This window comes from Hemitrygon akajei, unplaced genomic scaffold, assembly GCF_048418815.1.
Source record: "Hemitrygon akajei unplaced genomic scaffold, sHemAka1.3 Scf000042, whole genome shotgun sequence".
Lineage (NCBI taxonomy): Eukaryota > Metazoa > Chordata > Chondrichthyes > Myliobatiformes > Dasyatidae > Hemitrygon > Hemitrygon akajei.
Window position 1 is genome coordinate 7,746,938 of NW_027331928.1, and position 15,345 is coordinate 7,762,282.

The 15,345-nt window shown below is 49.1% G+C and overlaps 1 protein-coding gene across 2 annotated transcripts in view; it reads left to right on the plus strand.

Annotated features, from left to right (window-relative positions):
• Positions 1-15,126, plus strand: part of LOC140720415 (uncharacterized) — a 30,324-nt gene extending 15,198 nt beyond the window's left edge. For both annotated transcript variants that reach the window (XM_073035267.1, XM_073035268.1), the window contains 6 exons: positions 4,074-4,193; positions 8,456-8,572; positions 9,785-10,156; positions 12,308-12,450; positions 13,051-13,112; positions 13,582-15,126. In XM_073035267.1, the coding sequence (XP_072891368.1) occupies positions 4,074-4,193; positions 8,456-8,572; positions 9,785-10,156; positions 12,308-12,450; positions 13,051-13,112; positions 13,582-13,768 (1,001 nt within the window). In that variant the 3' untranslated portion in view covers positions 13,769-15,126. The remainder of the gene's footprint in view (positions 1-4,073; positions 4,194-8,455; positions 8,573-9,784; positions 10,157-12,307; positions 12,451-13,050; positions 13,113-13,581) is intronic.
• The last annotated feature ends 219 nt before the right edge of the window (positions 15,127-15,345 follow it).

Below are 15,345 nucleotides of genomic sequence, written 5' to 3' on the forward strand. Positions count from 1 at the left end.
CCACCTCTAAGAATACTTTCCATTACTTTACCCACCACTGACGTCAAACCTCGATAATAGATAGGTTTACTCTGAGAACAATTTTTAAATAATGCGACAACATGAGCAATACGCCAATCCTCCATCACCATCCCCGTTTCTAATGACATTTGAAATATTTCTGTCAGAGCCCCTGCTATTTCTACACTAACTTCCTTCAAGGTCATAGGGAATATCCTGTCTGCACCCGGAGACTTATCCATCTTTATGTTCCATAAAAGCGCCAGTATTTCCTCCGCTTTATTCATCATAGTTTCTGTAACTACCCTGCCTGTTTCTCTTATCTTACACAGTTCAATATCCTTCTCCTTAGAGAATACCGAAGAAAATAAATTTTTCCAAATCTCCCCCAACTCTTTCGGCTCCACACATAGCTGTCCAATCTGATTCTCTAAGGGATCAATTTTATCTCTCACTATCATTTTGCTGTCAATATAACTGTAGAAACCCTTTCGATTTATTTTCACCTAACTTGCCAAAGCAACCTCCTATCTTCTTTTAGCTTTTCTAATTTCCTTCTTCAGGTTCTTTTTACATTATTTATATTCCTCGAGCACCTGATTTACTCCATGCTGCCTATATTTATTGTATATCTCTCTATCTTTCCGAACCATGTCTCCAATATCCCTCGAAAACCATGGATCTTTCAAACCATTAACCTTTCCTTTCAACTTAACAGGAATATAAAGATTTTGTACTCTCAAAATTTCAACTTTTAATGACCTCCATTTCTCTATTACATCTTTCCCATAAATCAAATTGTTCCAGTCCACTCCTACTAAATCCTTTCGCATCTCTTCAAAGTTAGCCTTTTTCCCAATCAAAAATCTCACCCTTGGTCCAGACCTATCCGTCTCCAAAATTAAATTGAAACTAATGGCATTGTGATTACTGAACAGGAAGTGCTCCCTAACACATAACCCCGTCATCTGACCTATCTCATTCTCTAAAACGAGATCCAACATTGCTCCTTCTCGAGTTGGCACCTGCATGTATTGCAGCAAAAACTATCCTGCACACATTTTACAAACTCGGAACCATCCATCCATTGTATATAAATGGACTTCCCAGTCTGTGTGGAAAATGAAATTCTCCCACAATCATAACCTTGTTCTTACTACAAATATCTGTTATCTCCTTACAAATTTGCTCCTCCAATTCTCGCTGCCCCTCAGGTGATCTATAATATACCCCGAGACGTGTTACTATACTTTTCCATTCCTTAATTCCACCCAGATAGGCTTCCTGGACGAGCCATCTAATCAATCCTGCCAAAGCACCGCTGTAATATTTTCTCTGACAAGCAATGCAACACCTCCGATTCTATCACACCTTAAGCAACGAAATCCACGAATATTTAGTTGCCAATCACTTCCACCCTGCAACCATGTTTCAGTAATAACTACAACATCATATTTCCAGGTATCAATCCATGCTCTAAGCTCATTCACTCTTCTTAAAATGCTCCTAGCATTAAAACAGATGCATTTAAAAAACTCTCCACCTCTTACTCTCTGTTTATCCCTAACGACGAAAGCAACTTTACTATCTTCTTTTTCTTCCTTCTCCCCTACATCTTCGGACTGAGCGCACCCCTTCTCTATCACCTCCCTGTCCTCTCTCACACACTGTCTACTAGCTTTCTCTATTTGTGAACTACTATCCTCTCTTCTGGTCTCTTCAATTTGATTCCCACCCTCAACCATTCTATTTTAAACACTCTCCAGTAGCCTTAGGAAATCTCCCCGCCAGGATATTGGTCCCCTTTGGATTCAGGTGCAAACCGTCCTTTTTGTACAGGTCACACCTGCCCCAAAAGAGGTCCCAATGATGTTGAAACTTGAATCCCTGCCCCTTGCTCCAATGCCTCAGCCACGCATTTATCCTCTATCTCATTCCATTCCTGCGCTCACTGTGGCATGGCACAGTCAGTAATTCTGAGATTACTACCTTTGTGGTCCTTCTTCTCAGCTGCCTTCCTAACTCCCTATATTCTACGCTTCTTCGCTTTTCCTACCTATGCCATTGGTGCCGATATGTACCGCGACCACTGGCTCTTCACACTCCCACTTCAGGATATTTGGACGCGATCAGAAACATCCCGAACTTTAGCACCAGGGAGGCAAACTACCATCCGGGTCTCCTGACTGCGTCCAAAGCATCGCCTATCTGAACCCCTAACTATAGAGTCCCGGATTACTATTGCCTTCTTTTTCCTTCCCCTATCCTTCTAAGCTATAGGGCCGGGCTCTGTGCCGCAGGCACGGCCACTGTTGCTTGCCCCATGTAGGCTGTCTCCCACCCTCCACCCCTTCTAGCAGTACTCAATCAGGAGTACTTATTGTCAAGGGGGACAGCCACTGGTGTACTCTCTAGTATCTGACTCCTCCTCTTCCCTCTCCAACAATGACCCGCCTGTTTCCCTCCCGTGGCCCCGGTGTGACCACCTGCCTGCAGCTCCTCTCAATCAACTCCTCACTGTCCCTGACAAGCCGAAGGTCATCGAGCTGCAGCTCCATTTCCCTAACACGGTCCCTTAGCTGCAGCTCGGCCCACCTGGCGCAGATATGGACGTCCGGGAGGCTAGGAGACTCCATTAGCTCCCCCATCTGACTCCGAGAACAACAAGCTGCCCACACACTCATAATTCCCCCTTTTCTTATATATCAGTTAAAACTGAAAACCAGACCTGCCTTGCCTCGCCTGTTTCCGCCTAAGCCTTTTGAACCAAATCCCTTAAGCCTTCACTCTGCACCCGGCTCACTCCGTTGCCCTCAAAACGACGTTGACCGCTGTATAAGGCTGTGATACTATTTAAATCTTCCGCTGTTCAATGCCCGACGTCACACGCCTGCGCAGTCCCACCTCTCTTAACCCCGATGAGAAGGAAAAATCAGAATGACAACTGCCGCTCTCCCATTCCGATTCTCAGACTTCCTTCTCCAAATAAAATCAAATCCGGATTTCTGTTCTCTATCACCTGACTATCCTCCCTCTCACACTGTCTCCAAATAAACTCTATATAATATTACTTTATTGTCGCCAGCAATTGATACGAGAGCGATTCAAGTGTAACCCGCCCTTGTTGTACAGTTCACGCCTGACCAAAAGGGGAACCCAATGGTCCAGTAAACTGAATCCCTGACCCCTGCTCCAGTCCCTCAGCTAGGTTTTTACCTTCCACCTCACTGTATCCCTGTACTCACTGTCGCGTGGTACAGGCAGTAACTCCGAGATCCTCAACTTCCTTCCTAAATACCTGTACTCTGCTTTCAGAACCGACTGCTTTTTCTTGTTTATGTCGTTGGTACTAATATATACCACGACCTCTGGCTGTTTTCCTCCCCACGTCAGGATATTGTGGATGCGATCAGAAACATCCCGTTCCCTGGCACCTGGGAGGCAAGCTACCATCCGCGTTTCTTTCCAGCGTCCACAGAGTTGCCTGTGTGACCCCCTAACTATAGAATCACCTTTTACTGCTGCCTTCCTCTTCCCTTCCCTACCCTTCTGAGCCACAAGCCCAGACCCTATGTCAGAGGTGCGGCCATAGTTGCATCCTATAGATATGCCGTCACCAACCACTCCCCCCCCCCATAAGTACTCAAACAGGAGTTGGTGGAACATCACAGGGTTACTCTCCAGTGTCTGACTCCTGCTCTTTCCTCTCCTGACTGTTGCCCACTTATCTGGCTCCCAAGCCCTGGTGTGACTACTTCCCTGTAGCTCCTCTCTATCACCTCCTCACTTTCCATAACCCGGTCCCCAAGGAACTGCAGCCAAAGCCCGACCACTCTGTCTCAGATCACTCCTTTGATGAACGCTCCTCTAGGCAGTGTCTCCCTTTAATGCCTGAACCTTCACTACTACCCAACTCACAACTGGTGCTCCGGTTATAGCCACTGACAGGCCACGTACAATGGACTAACACTCTCAGAACTCCCTTTGGAAATAACCGCTGCCGATAGACAACGTACATTCTCTACCGGCCTCTCCGCCTTCTATTTCTCTTTCTCTCTCTCATTCTCTCTCAGACGGTCTGAACTCCACCTACTCAGTGCTGAAACTACCGAGAGACGAACTTCACATCGATGATTATGAAGATCCTTCCACTGCCTCGGGACCCGCCGAAGTGTCAGTGGCTGCACAGACAGGTCAGAGTTCACAATAATGACATCACTCTGCAGGGGTCACGTGTTTTACGCATACACGTTCATGTTCTAATGCATCTGCTTCAACCACTTCCTCCGGCAGCTCGTCCCACAGACGGACCACTGTCTGGGTAAAAACAAAATGTCGTCACTCTTCTCCCCAGTTACATCACCTACTGCTATTAGCTTATCCCTGAGCGTTTTGGTCCTCGATTCTCCAAGCCTAGAGAAAAAATGACTCTGCGTTCACCTTGTCTATGCCCCGTGTGGTTTTATACAACCCTGTCAGGTTACCTCTGCGCTCCGAGGCATATAGTCTCAAACTGCCTGACTTATTTCCATAACTCAGTCACTGGAGTCCCTGAATGTTCGTAAATCACCTCTGTACTGTCTCCAGCTCAGTGGCATCTGATCTAGGGGAGGACGAGGGAAACGGAACACTCTACTCCAAGTGTGGCTTCACTGACGTCTGTACATTTCCAACGTGACCTCCCTACGCCTGGACTCATTGTCCTGACTGATGAAGGGCGGCGCGACAGAAGCTTTCTTCACCACCGTCTACCTGTGACTCCACTTTCAGAGAACCGTGTACCTGTAACCTTGGGTCCCTCTGTTCTACAACACTCTCCTGCGTCCCTGTCGACCTGTGACTCCACTTTTAGAGAACCGTATACCCTATACCCCTGGGTCCCTCTGTTCTGCAACACTCTCCAGCGTCCCTATCTACTTGTGACTCCACTTTCCAGGAAGAGGGTACCTGTAACCTTGGGTCCCTCTGTTCTACAACATTTCCCAGGGTCCCTGACTAGCCGTGACGCCAATTGCAGGGAACAATTTCCCATTGCCTCTGGGACCCTCTGTTCTACAACGCTCTCCACGGTCCCTGCCTACCGGCGACTTCAGTTTTACGTAACCGTGTATTTGTTGTCCTCCGTTCTTTATCATCTCCAAAGTTTAATCGCGTTGACCGCGTAAGTCCCACCCTGTTGTTTGTCTACCTGAAATGAAATAGCTCAAAATAAAATTTATGTGCTCCTGCTCGGCCAACTTCTCCGGCTAATCGAGATACCACTGTAAGAGATAAATCTCTCCACTGTTTAAAACGCCGTCAACGTTAATGTCGTCTGCAAGCTCACCTACTGCGTATTGTGTAATCTGCTGTAAATTGTAGATATCGCTGCCAAAGCACCACCGAACCCCGGTTGACATCGCTACTGAAGGGCTTCCAGTCTGAGAAATGAACTGCAACCCTGAAGCTTGTCCCCTATCGCCGAGCCAATTGTATACCTAATCAGCCATTCCTCCCTGCGTCGCACACCATCTTCCAGAGCGGTATGCCGTTTTGGTCCTTTTTAAAATCTGTGTATATTGCATCCAGCACCTCAAGTTGGTCAGTCCTCCGCAAACAAATTGGTCAGGCAGATCTCCTTGGTTTCCACCCCATCTCCACACCAGTCTCCCATCTGAGCTCTTGTTAATAGCCTTGTTCTGGCCTCTGTATGGTACATCCACTACCAATTCCTGTTCTGTCCTCCACAGTCAAATCCGCCCGACAATTCTCCCTGGGTTTCACGCCACCTGTCATCTCCTTCCCCCTTCTCTCCTCTACTCTCCCTATCTTTCCCTTCCCCGCCTATTCTCATCGATCCATTCCTTCTTAGTCTCTCTCTACATTCCTATTTCCCATCTCCCAGAGTGATCTACCATCTGGGATCTTGATACGGGACTTGTCAAGCGTCCGTTATAGCGACCAATCTGGACGTATCAGTCAGTCAAATTGTCCTGGGTGTCTGGGTCCTGTCCGAAGTCCGCATTCCAGTTCACGGTCCGGTCGGCCGACTCCGGACTCGGGTCCTCTGGCTATCCCTTGTTTCAGTTGAACTTACTCATAGCACCTCTTGCTCATCTTGGGGCTGGGAATATAAGTGGCCCTGGGATTGAGTGTGTTTGGGGGCGGTCTTCTTGTCAAGCTTCCCTGGGAGCGAATGGCCGGTGGAAGGCTAGAACGGCCACTTGCCTTCTTTAGGCTGTGTTGGAGAACTATTGCTTCTTGGAGCCTTACTGTCAGTGGTCGGAAATGTCATTGCGTTATGGATTCGGCCGTCTCCCGGGCCAGCTCGGTGGCCGTCAGCCACTCGGAGCGAGGTAGGGATCCGGTTGCTTCCCTAGCCAGCCAAGGTTGCTGACCGTGACAGCTACTCGGAGCGACCCCGATGCTGAACTGGAACTGTCTGTCGTTCTTCGGTGTTTGTCTCTTCCTGTCCTCGGCCCGTGGGGTAAGTCAGGCAGTTCGGCCGTTGCCTTGCGGGGGATCTGTCTTGTTTTGTCTTTGCCTTCGTCGGGTAAGTCAGGCCGTTCGGCCGTTACCGACGGATGGTCCTGCCCCACCTTGGTGTGGAGTGAAAGTTGAGTCTCGGCTTGTCGAAGGATAAGTCGCGGCTCCATGTTTATGTGCTGTCCAGTGTCATGTTAGTGTCTTGTTAAAGAGGAGTCCCGACTTGTCGAAGGATAGGTCCCGGCTCTGTGTTAAGGTATAGTTCCTAGTCTGCCTCCAAGCTCCAGCCTCCAAGTTATTCAAGCCCCAAGCTCCCCAAGCCCATAGCCTCGAGAACCAAGAATCCCAATCTCAAGCCTCAAGCTCCAGGAACCCAGGCCTCGTCACGTCTTCGCCTGGTTTGGTGTCCGATCCCGAGTCAAGACTCGGTCCTTGTCCAGTCACGGGCTCGGAATCCACGCCAAGGCTCCTTGCCCACCGTCCCTCGTCCTGGACCTGCTTTCCTAGCCTAGTCTGCGACCTGTCCCGTCCGTTAGTTTTGTCCCGTCCTGTTCCTAGTACTTCAGTGTCTGTGCCCTGCATTTGGGTCCATTCCCAACGCCTTCCCCCACCCTTATGACACTGGGACCCACAAAATTCTGCACAGTCGTCTGCACAGTGAAAAGCAAAATATTGTCTTCCCTGTTCACCATGTCTACTACCCTGTTCTCATGAAACGTCCTGGTTCCTCACTAAAAAATATAAACACTGCTCCGCCCATGATCGCTGGAAACTGCAGAGCGTTGTGGAAAGAACTGAGCCAAGCTCCGAAACCAGCCTCCCATCCATGAACTCTGACTGCACTTCCTACTGCCTCAGGAAAGCAGCCAGCATCATCAAAAAAATGGTTCCACCCACCCCGAACAGTCTCTCCTCTGCACGCTCCCATCGGAGCGAAAATGGGAAATCATGTATCAGGAGGTTCAAGGACAGCTTCTACACTACAGTAATCAGACTATAGAACGGACCCCTAATACGATAAGATGTACTCTTGACCTCAAATCCTCCTCTTCTTGGCTCTTGAACCTTTTAGTCTGCCTGCACTACAATTTCTCTGTAATTTTGATACTTTATTCTGCATTGTGTGATTGAGTAACCTTATTCTGCTCCAATGAAGTGACCTGTATCTATAGATGTGGGTGGGATCTCTCCTGTCTGTGATCTATATAAACGATCTGGATAGGAATGTAGATGGGTGGTTTGGTATGTTTGTAGATGATACGTTGATGGGTGTTGTGGATCGCTTAGAGGACCTGCAAAGAATTCCGTAGGACATGGATCAGTTTCTGATATGGGATGGAGGAATGGCAGATGGTGTTTAACCCAGACAAAGTTAAAATGTTGCACCTTGGTAGTTCAAATATTCAGAGATAGCGCACTATTAAAGCCAGAACCTTCAAGTGTGTTGTTTAGCAGCGGGATCTTGCGGTCCTATGCATTGGTTCATGGATCCTATCCATTCTGATAGGATGGCGAAGAAGGCTTATATCACTCTTGCCATTTTCAGTTAGAGCACAGAGTTTAAAATTTCTGTTGTTAAAATGCAATTTCACAACAAAAATAAAAATCACTAGTTAGGCTGAATCAGGCGTATTGTATACAGTTCAGGTCACCCCATTATCGGAAGGATTTCGGGGCGTTGGGGAGCCTCCGGAGAGGTTTAACAGGACTCTGCCGGGATTCGATGACATGCGTTACAACGAGAGGTCGGACACTTGTGTCGCTTCCTCTGGAGCGGAGGAGGCTCAGGGGAGATCTGACTGATCTCTGGAATCCGTCAGACACCTGTCCGCCTTTGCCAAGTCAAGGAATTTGGCAGCTGAAACTAGATGAGATTGAGAGAGGGAGGGTGTGATCGTGGTTGAAGGAGAGAGCGCGGATGATGGGTGGGTGGGAGCACCAGTGGGATTCACGGCTGAATTCACACACATGCTGAATGGGCTCTCTGCAGGTGCGCAGAAACAAGAGCCGAAACAGAACATCGGAAATGGATCCTGCCGTAAGATCTGCCTACTCTGCCTAGTTACATTCGCCGTCGGCGCGATAGTGGCCGGGATCTCGATCTATGGTGAGTGGAACGGGATCCGGGTGTAGTCATACCGTAAACAAGCAGAGTGGAATGAAATGTTAGCGCAAAAAGGTCACCCTGACAACGACACGCACCTCTCAGTGACGTCGAAACGTCCCCACAGTGACACCGACACGTTCCTCACCGTGACAGCGGCATGACCCTCGCCGTGACACAGACGTTACCCTCAACATAGCATAGAGAAGACCCTTACCATTATTATGACGGTACCCTCACACCGTGCACGACAGTACACTTGCCGTGACACCGACACATCTCTCACCGCGACACTGACACAGCCATCACCGTGAGATCTACACACCCAGCACAGTGACCCGGACACTCTCCACACCGTGACACCGACTCTCCCTTTACTGTGACACCGACACACCCCTGAACGTGACACCGAGACTGCAAACAGTGACACCGAACCGACACACCCCTCACTGTGACACCGACGTACTTCTCACCATGACACTTACAAGCCCCTCACCGTGACACTTCCACAACCCACACCGCAACGTTGACACTCACCTCACAGTGACACCGACGCTCTCCTCACCGTGACACCGACACTTCCCACACTGTGACACCGGCACAATCCACTCCGTGACAATGATGCAACCTTCTGCGTGAAACCAACACTTCCCACATCGTGACATCGGCACTCTCCTAACTGTGACATGACACACCCCACACCGCAACAATGACACTCCCTTCTCAGTGAAACCGACACTCCCCTCACCATAACACTGACACACCCCTACACCGTAATATTGACACTGATCACCGTGACACCGACACTCCCCTCACAGTGACACCGACACTCCCCTCACCATAACACTGACCCACCCCACACCGCAACAATGACACTCCCCTCTCAGTGACACCGACACTCCCCTCACCATAACACTGACACACCCCCACACCGTAATATTGACACTGATCACTGTGACACCGACACAAACCTTTCCGTGACAATGATGCAGCCTTCTGCGTGAAACCAATGCACCACACACTGTGAGAGCGACAGTATCCCCAGTGTGACATAGGCATGCACCTCAGTGCGACACCGGCACTCCCCACACCGTGACATCGACACTCCTCAGACCTCGTCACAGACAGACATCTCACTGAGACACAGACACTCCCCTCATCTGACACAGACTCACCTCACACCGTTTCACTGACACCCTTTACTATCACTCTCAGTATTACAGACTCGTCAGTCAGTGATCACCGCCGACCGAAACTACCGGAGACTTTGGGAACAACATCAGGAGATGAACAGGACCCAGCGCCAATGTCAACAGCAAGTCCATGAGCTGAACTCAACCCTTGAATCCAGGACATCCGAGAACTCCCGGCTGGATCTCTCTCAGAGAACATGTCTAAATAACCTGTCCGCTATGAACAACAACCTCACTATCCTCGAAAACAACAATTCCGTCCTCAACTCGGATCTCTCGGAGCTGAAGCGAACGCACAACGATCTCCGTCATCAGTTCAATCAGCTCGAAATGAAGAATGGAAACATCACCGAAAACAAAGCTCAGATTTGCCAATACCTCACCAGGAGAAGAGGTGAGACGACATCCCCCGTTTCAACTGCTCAGTGTAACAGGGGGTGAGAGACAGGGAGGGAGGAGGTGGAGAGTTTCACTCCAACACTTAGTCCAGAAGTTTGTGATAGGACAGTGTGGCGGGAAATTCATCTGTGCCTGACACCGGGAGTGTTTGATGGGTCGGTGTTCAGGGAGATTCACTCTGTGTCTGACCCTGGAAAGTATGACGGGATGGTGTGGAGGGAGATTCACTCTTTGTCTGACCCCGGGAGTGTGTGATGAGACGGTGTGGAGGGAGATTCACTCTGTGGCTGACCCCGGGAGTATGTGATGGGACGGTGTGGAGGGAGATTCACTCTGTGTCTGACCCCGGGATTGTGTGATGGGACGGTGTGGAGGGAGATTCACTCTGTGTCTGACCCCGGGAGTGTGTGATGGAGGGGTGTGGAGGGAGATTCACTCTGTGTCTGACCCCGGGAGAGTGTGATGGGACGGTGTGGAGTGAGATTCACTCTGTGTCTGACTCCGGGTATGGGTGAGTGGACGGTGTAGATGGAGCTTCACTGTGTTTTTGACCCCGGAAAGTGTGATTCGACGGTGTGGAGGGAGCGACATCTGATCTCTGACCCCGGCAGTGTGTTATCAAACGGTGTGCAGGGAGCTTAAACACAAAATACTCTGCAGATGCTGCGGTCACGCAACACGCACTCAGGACGGGCAGCTTCCATGGAAACGAACAATAAACGTTTTCTGGCCAAGACACTTCGTCAGAGGAGGGTGAGGGTGTGCAGGGGCCCTGTAGAGGACGTGGGGGAGGGTGGGAAGGAGACGTCTGGCAGGTGCTAGTTAATAATGCAGTAAGGGGAAATATCAAGGGATGGGGGAGTGGAAACAGCGAGTGGATAGGCAGGAAGGGTGACGTTTCGACGTTTCCTGGCTTGGAGTTCAAGTCACATGAAGCAAGTTTAGCAGAGCTGGGGCTTTCCTCTTTGGAGGGTAGAAGAATGAGAGGGGACTTGACAGAGGTCTACAAGATTATCAGAGCTATAGATAGGGTGGATAGTCAGTACCTGTTTCCCAAGGCACCAATAGCAAACACCAGAGGGCATATGTACAAAATTAAAGGAGGGAAGTTTGGCGGAGAAAACAGGGTATCATTTTTTTTACTCAGAGGGTTGTGAGCGCCTGGAATGACTTCCCAGGGATGGTGGTGGAAGCTAAAACATTAGGGACATTTAAGGGCCTCTTACACAGGCACATGGTTGAAAAAAAAAATGGAGGGTTATGGGGTAGTGTGGGTTTAGTAATTTTTTTAAGGATTATATGGGTCGGCACAACATGGAGTGCTGAAGTACCTGCATTGTGCTGTTGAGTTTTATAGTTCTAAGGAAGGTAAGGGGAAAGCACTATGGGTAGTAGAAGGAGGCGGACAAATGAGGGAGGTGATAGGGAGCTGGAGGGGGAGGAAGAGTGAAACTGGGATGGGGAAGAGAGGGGGAGAGAATTACTGGAAGTTGGTGTATTCAAGGCAGCTTCGTTCTGTGCCTGACCCTGGAAAGTGTGAAGGGACTTGTGAAAACAGCGACACCTACCTTCTGATGCCGGGAGTGCGTGATGCGGAAGGACCGGTACGGTATTGCATCACTTTGCGTCTAACGCTGACCGTGTGAAGAGATGATGCATCAGGAATTTCTCTATGTGTTTGACATCTCTGTGATTGCTTGGAAGAAGCGGGTTTTGCTCTCTGTTTGACTGCTAGAATGAGTGACGTGACTGTGTGGAGTGAGCTTCCCTCCGCTTCTGATCCCAAAAGAATGTGATAGAACGATGTGGAGGGAGTTTCACATCGACCCCGAGAGTGTGTAATAGGACGGTTTGGAGGGAGATTCTCTCTGTGTCTGACCCCAGGAGTGTGTGATGGGACGGTGTGGAGGGAGCTTCACTCTGTGTCTGACCCCGGGAATGTGCGATTGGACGGTGTGGAGGGAGATTCTTTCTATGTCTAACCCCGGGACTGTGTGATGGGACGGTGTGGAAGGAGGTTCACTCTGAGTCTGACCCCGGGATTGTTAGATGGGACGGTCTGGAGGGATGTTAACTGTTTCTTATCCATGTTGATGCAACGGGATTTATGGAGGGAGATTCACGGTTTCTTATTCCTGAGTTGCAGAGCAAACGTGTCCCCAGAACTGGATCAAAAATGAAGACCGGTGTTATTTCATATCCAAGATCGCAAATACTTATGATGGAGCGAGTCAACATTGTTCAGAACATGATTCAAGGCTCTTCGAAATAAACTCAAGCAAGGAAAATGTATGTATTACCGTGAGAAGATATATCAACAATACAAGCTCCTGCTGTGAGATGCAGTGTGCAGCTCCATCCACACCATCTAATCACACACTCCCGAGGTCAGACAGACAGTGAATCTCCCTCCCCACCGTCCCATCACACACTCCCGGGGACAGACACAGAGAGAATCTCCCTCCACACCGTCCCATCACACACTCCCGGGGTCAGACACAGAGCGAATCTCCCTCCACACCGTCCCATCACACACTCCCGTGGTCAGACACAGAGTGAATCTCCCTCTACAGCGTCCCATCATACACTCCCGGGGTCAGACACAGAGTGAATCTCCCTCCACACCGTCCCATCACACACTCCCGGTGTGAGACACAGAGTGAATCTCCCTCTACACCGTCCCATCACGCAATCCCGGGGTCAGACACAGAGTGGATCTCCCTCCACACCGTCCCATCACGCAATCCCTGGGTCAGACGCAGAGTGAAGCTGACACCACAATCCCGAGCTCCGTCAATGGGTGTTTCCCTCTCTGTACCGTCCCTTCACATGGATATGCATTGAGATAGTCTGGTTCTAATCATTAACTGAAGTGATTTCATTTCACAGAATTTTGTTTCTAATGCTGTCTTTCGATCTGTAACATACTGGATTGGAAAATGCGCAAACAGGTGAGGTTTGCACTGTTGCCGGTCTGTTGTGTGGAAGTGGGTCAGTGGGATTAGTTGAGAGACTGAAACGAGGTCGTGGGGAGAGAATCGGGCAGTGGGATTAGTTTGAGTTCTGACACAGATCTGTGGGGAGAGAGTGAGTCAGTGAGATCAGTTTGGAAATATAGTTTTGTGGAGAGAGTGGGACAGTGGGATTAGTTTGTTGACTGACTCATGGTTGTCGAGAGAGGGTGTGGAATTGGGATTAATTTGGGAGCTTTTTCGGTATTCTACGGAGCGCGGTGTAATGGTTTTCGTACGGCCAGGGACCCGGGGTTGTGGGGAGAGCGCGCTATCATGGGATTGGTTTAGATGCTGACAAGCGACTGTGGGGAGAGGCGCAGATTCGTGGGATTAGTTTGACAACGATCTCCGGTTATCTGCTGAATCTGTTTTGTCTCTGTTGAAATTTTCTAACTCTCTTTGATAGGAAAGAGGCCTCTGATCTTCTGTACAAGATGTACTATGGATCGCGTACCTGCATTAAGTGCGGATCGAGTAACTTTTACAGTTGCAATAGAAAATACAGATTCATCTGCGAGAAGTCGGCACATTTATGCCCGGATATTCCTGAAGAGATCAGAGGTCTCTGTCAACAGCCTTTCGGGCCGACTTAATCAAAAGACTACACTCCATTTCCCCCTGTTCAATTTACCTCACTCGCACTCCACCATCATTTCATCCCATCCCACTCGCTATTCCCCACCTTCCTACCCCAGATTCCTCCTCTACTGGCAACCCCATTCTCCCCCACTACTCTCCCTCTCCCCATCTAGACCAGTCTTCTCCCCTCCCGGCCCGGCTCTCCCCCGCTCCCCGCATTTACTCCGCTTCTCTTTCTCCCGTTCTCTCTACCTCATTCTGCTTCTCCCCCTCCTCTTCCCCTCAGACCCCATTCTCTGCACCTCCTCTCTCCGTTCTCTACACACAATCTCACCTCAATTTTGTGCACTCTGGCTCTCAATTCTCCAACCCAGGGGGAAAAGATTGTGTACATTCACCCTATCTGTGCCCCTCCTCGCTTCATACCCACGCTCCAAAAGTCCCCTCTTTCTTGTCTTCTCTCCAGAACTCACATCCTCGTAATTCCCCCTCTGCACTCTTTCCAACTCAGTGGTGTCTTTCCTACAGGAGGGCGACCTGAACTGAACACCGCTCTCCAGGCGCGGCCTCACCGACGTCTTCTAAAATTTCAACGTGAATTCAGCACGCTGCAAAGATGTAAAATTAACATAAATTGGGAACATTAATACATACTCCAACAAAGGTGAATACCGAGGGAGTGTTTAAGTGTTCAGGGAGCTTTCGCAATCTGATGGCGGAGGGGAAGCAACTGCTTGTAAACAGTTGAGTTTTCAGGCGCCTGTACCCCTCGCCGATGATACCGATGAGAACAGGGCATTTCCCGGCGGGAGTCCGGGGAATTTCACCGGCATTTCCTCGGTGATGAATGTGGTCTTCCCGAGACATTCCTTATTGAACATGTTCTCGGTGGAGGGGAGGGTTGCTGACTGGCAATAATTGGCAGTCTGAGCCTTCAAGGGAAAGTGACAGCTAACCACACCCCGGGGAATGGGAGTGACGAAACCTGGATGCCTGCCGCTGTTCAGTCGGGAACATGGCACCTTCTTCGTGTTTGAGTGAATGTGTTATCTCCACCCAGATGGATCCAACATTCGGCTCCATGGATTTTATATCGTCTCGCACTGTCGACCTGATTTTATCCTGAATTAAGAGCGCTACCCCACCTTCTGCTTATCACCTCCTGATCTTCCTGCTTATCTTTCAGTGTTACCTGATATCCTTGGATATTTAATTCCCAATCCTCTACACCCTGCAGCCACGTCTCTAGAATGGCCACTAAATCATTCCCCTTTGTACTGATTTTGTGCCATAAGTTCATTGAACTTATTTGGAAAACTACGGACGTTCAGATGAAGTGCTTTCGCACTCATTGTGTGTTAGAATCTTTAATTCAAAATAGACTTATTCCTTTTACAATGGATAATCAACTTTTATATAACTGGTTTCAAAAGGGATTAGATATATAGGAGATTGTTTTGAAGGAGGTATATTAATGTCATTCGATCAATTAAAGAATAAATATAAAGTATCAAACAACACTCTTTTTTGTTACTTTCAACTAAGGGCTTATTTAAGAGAAAAATTAGGTCAAACAATGTTATTACCGAAA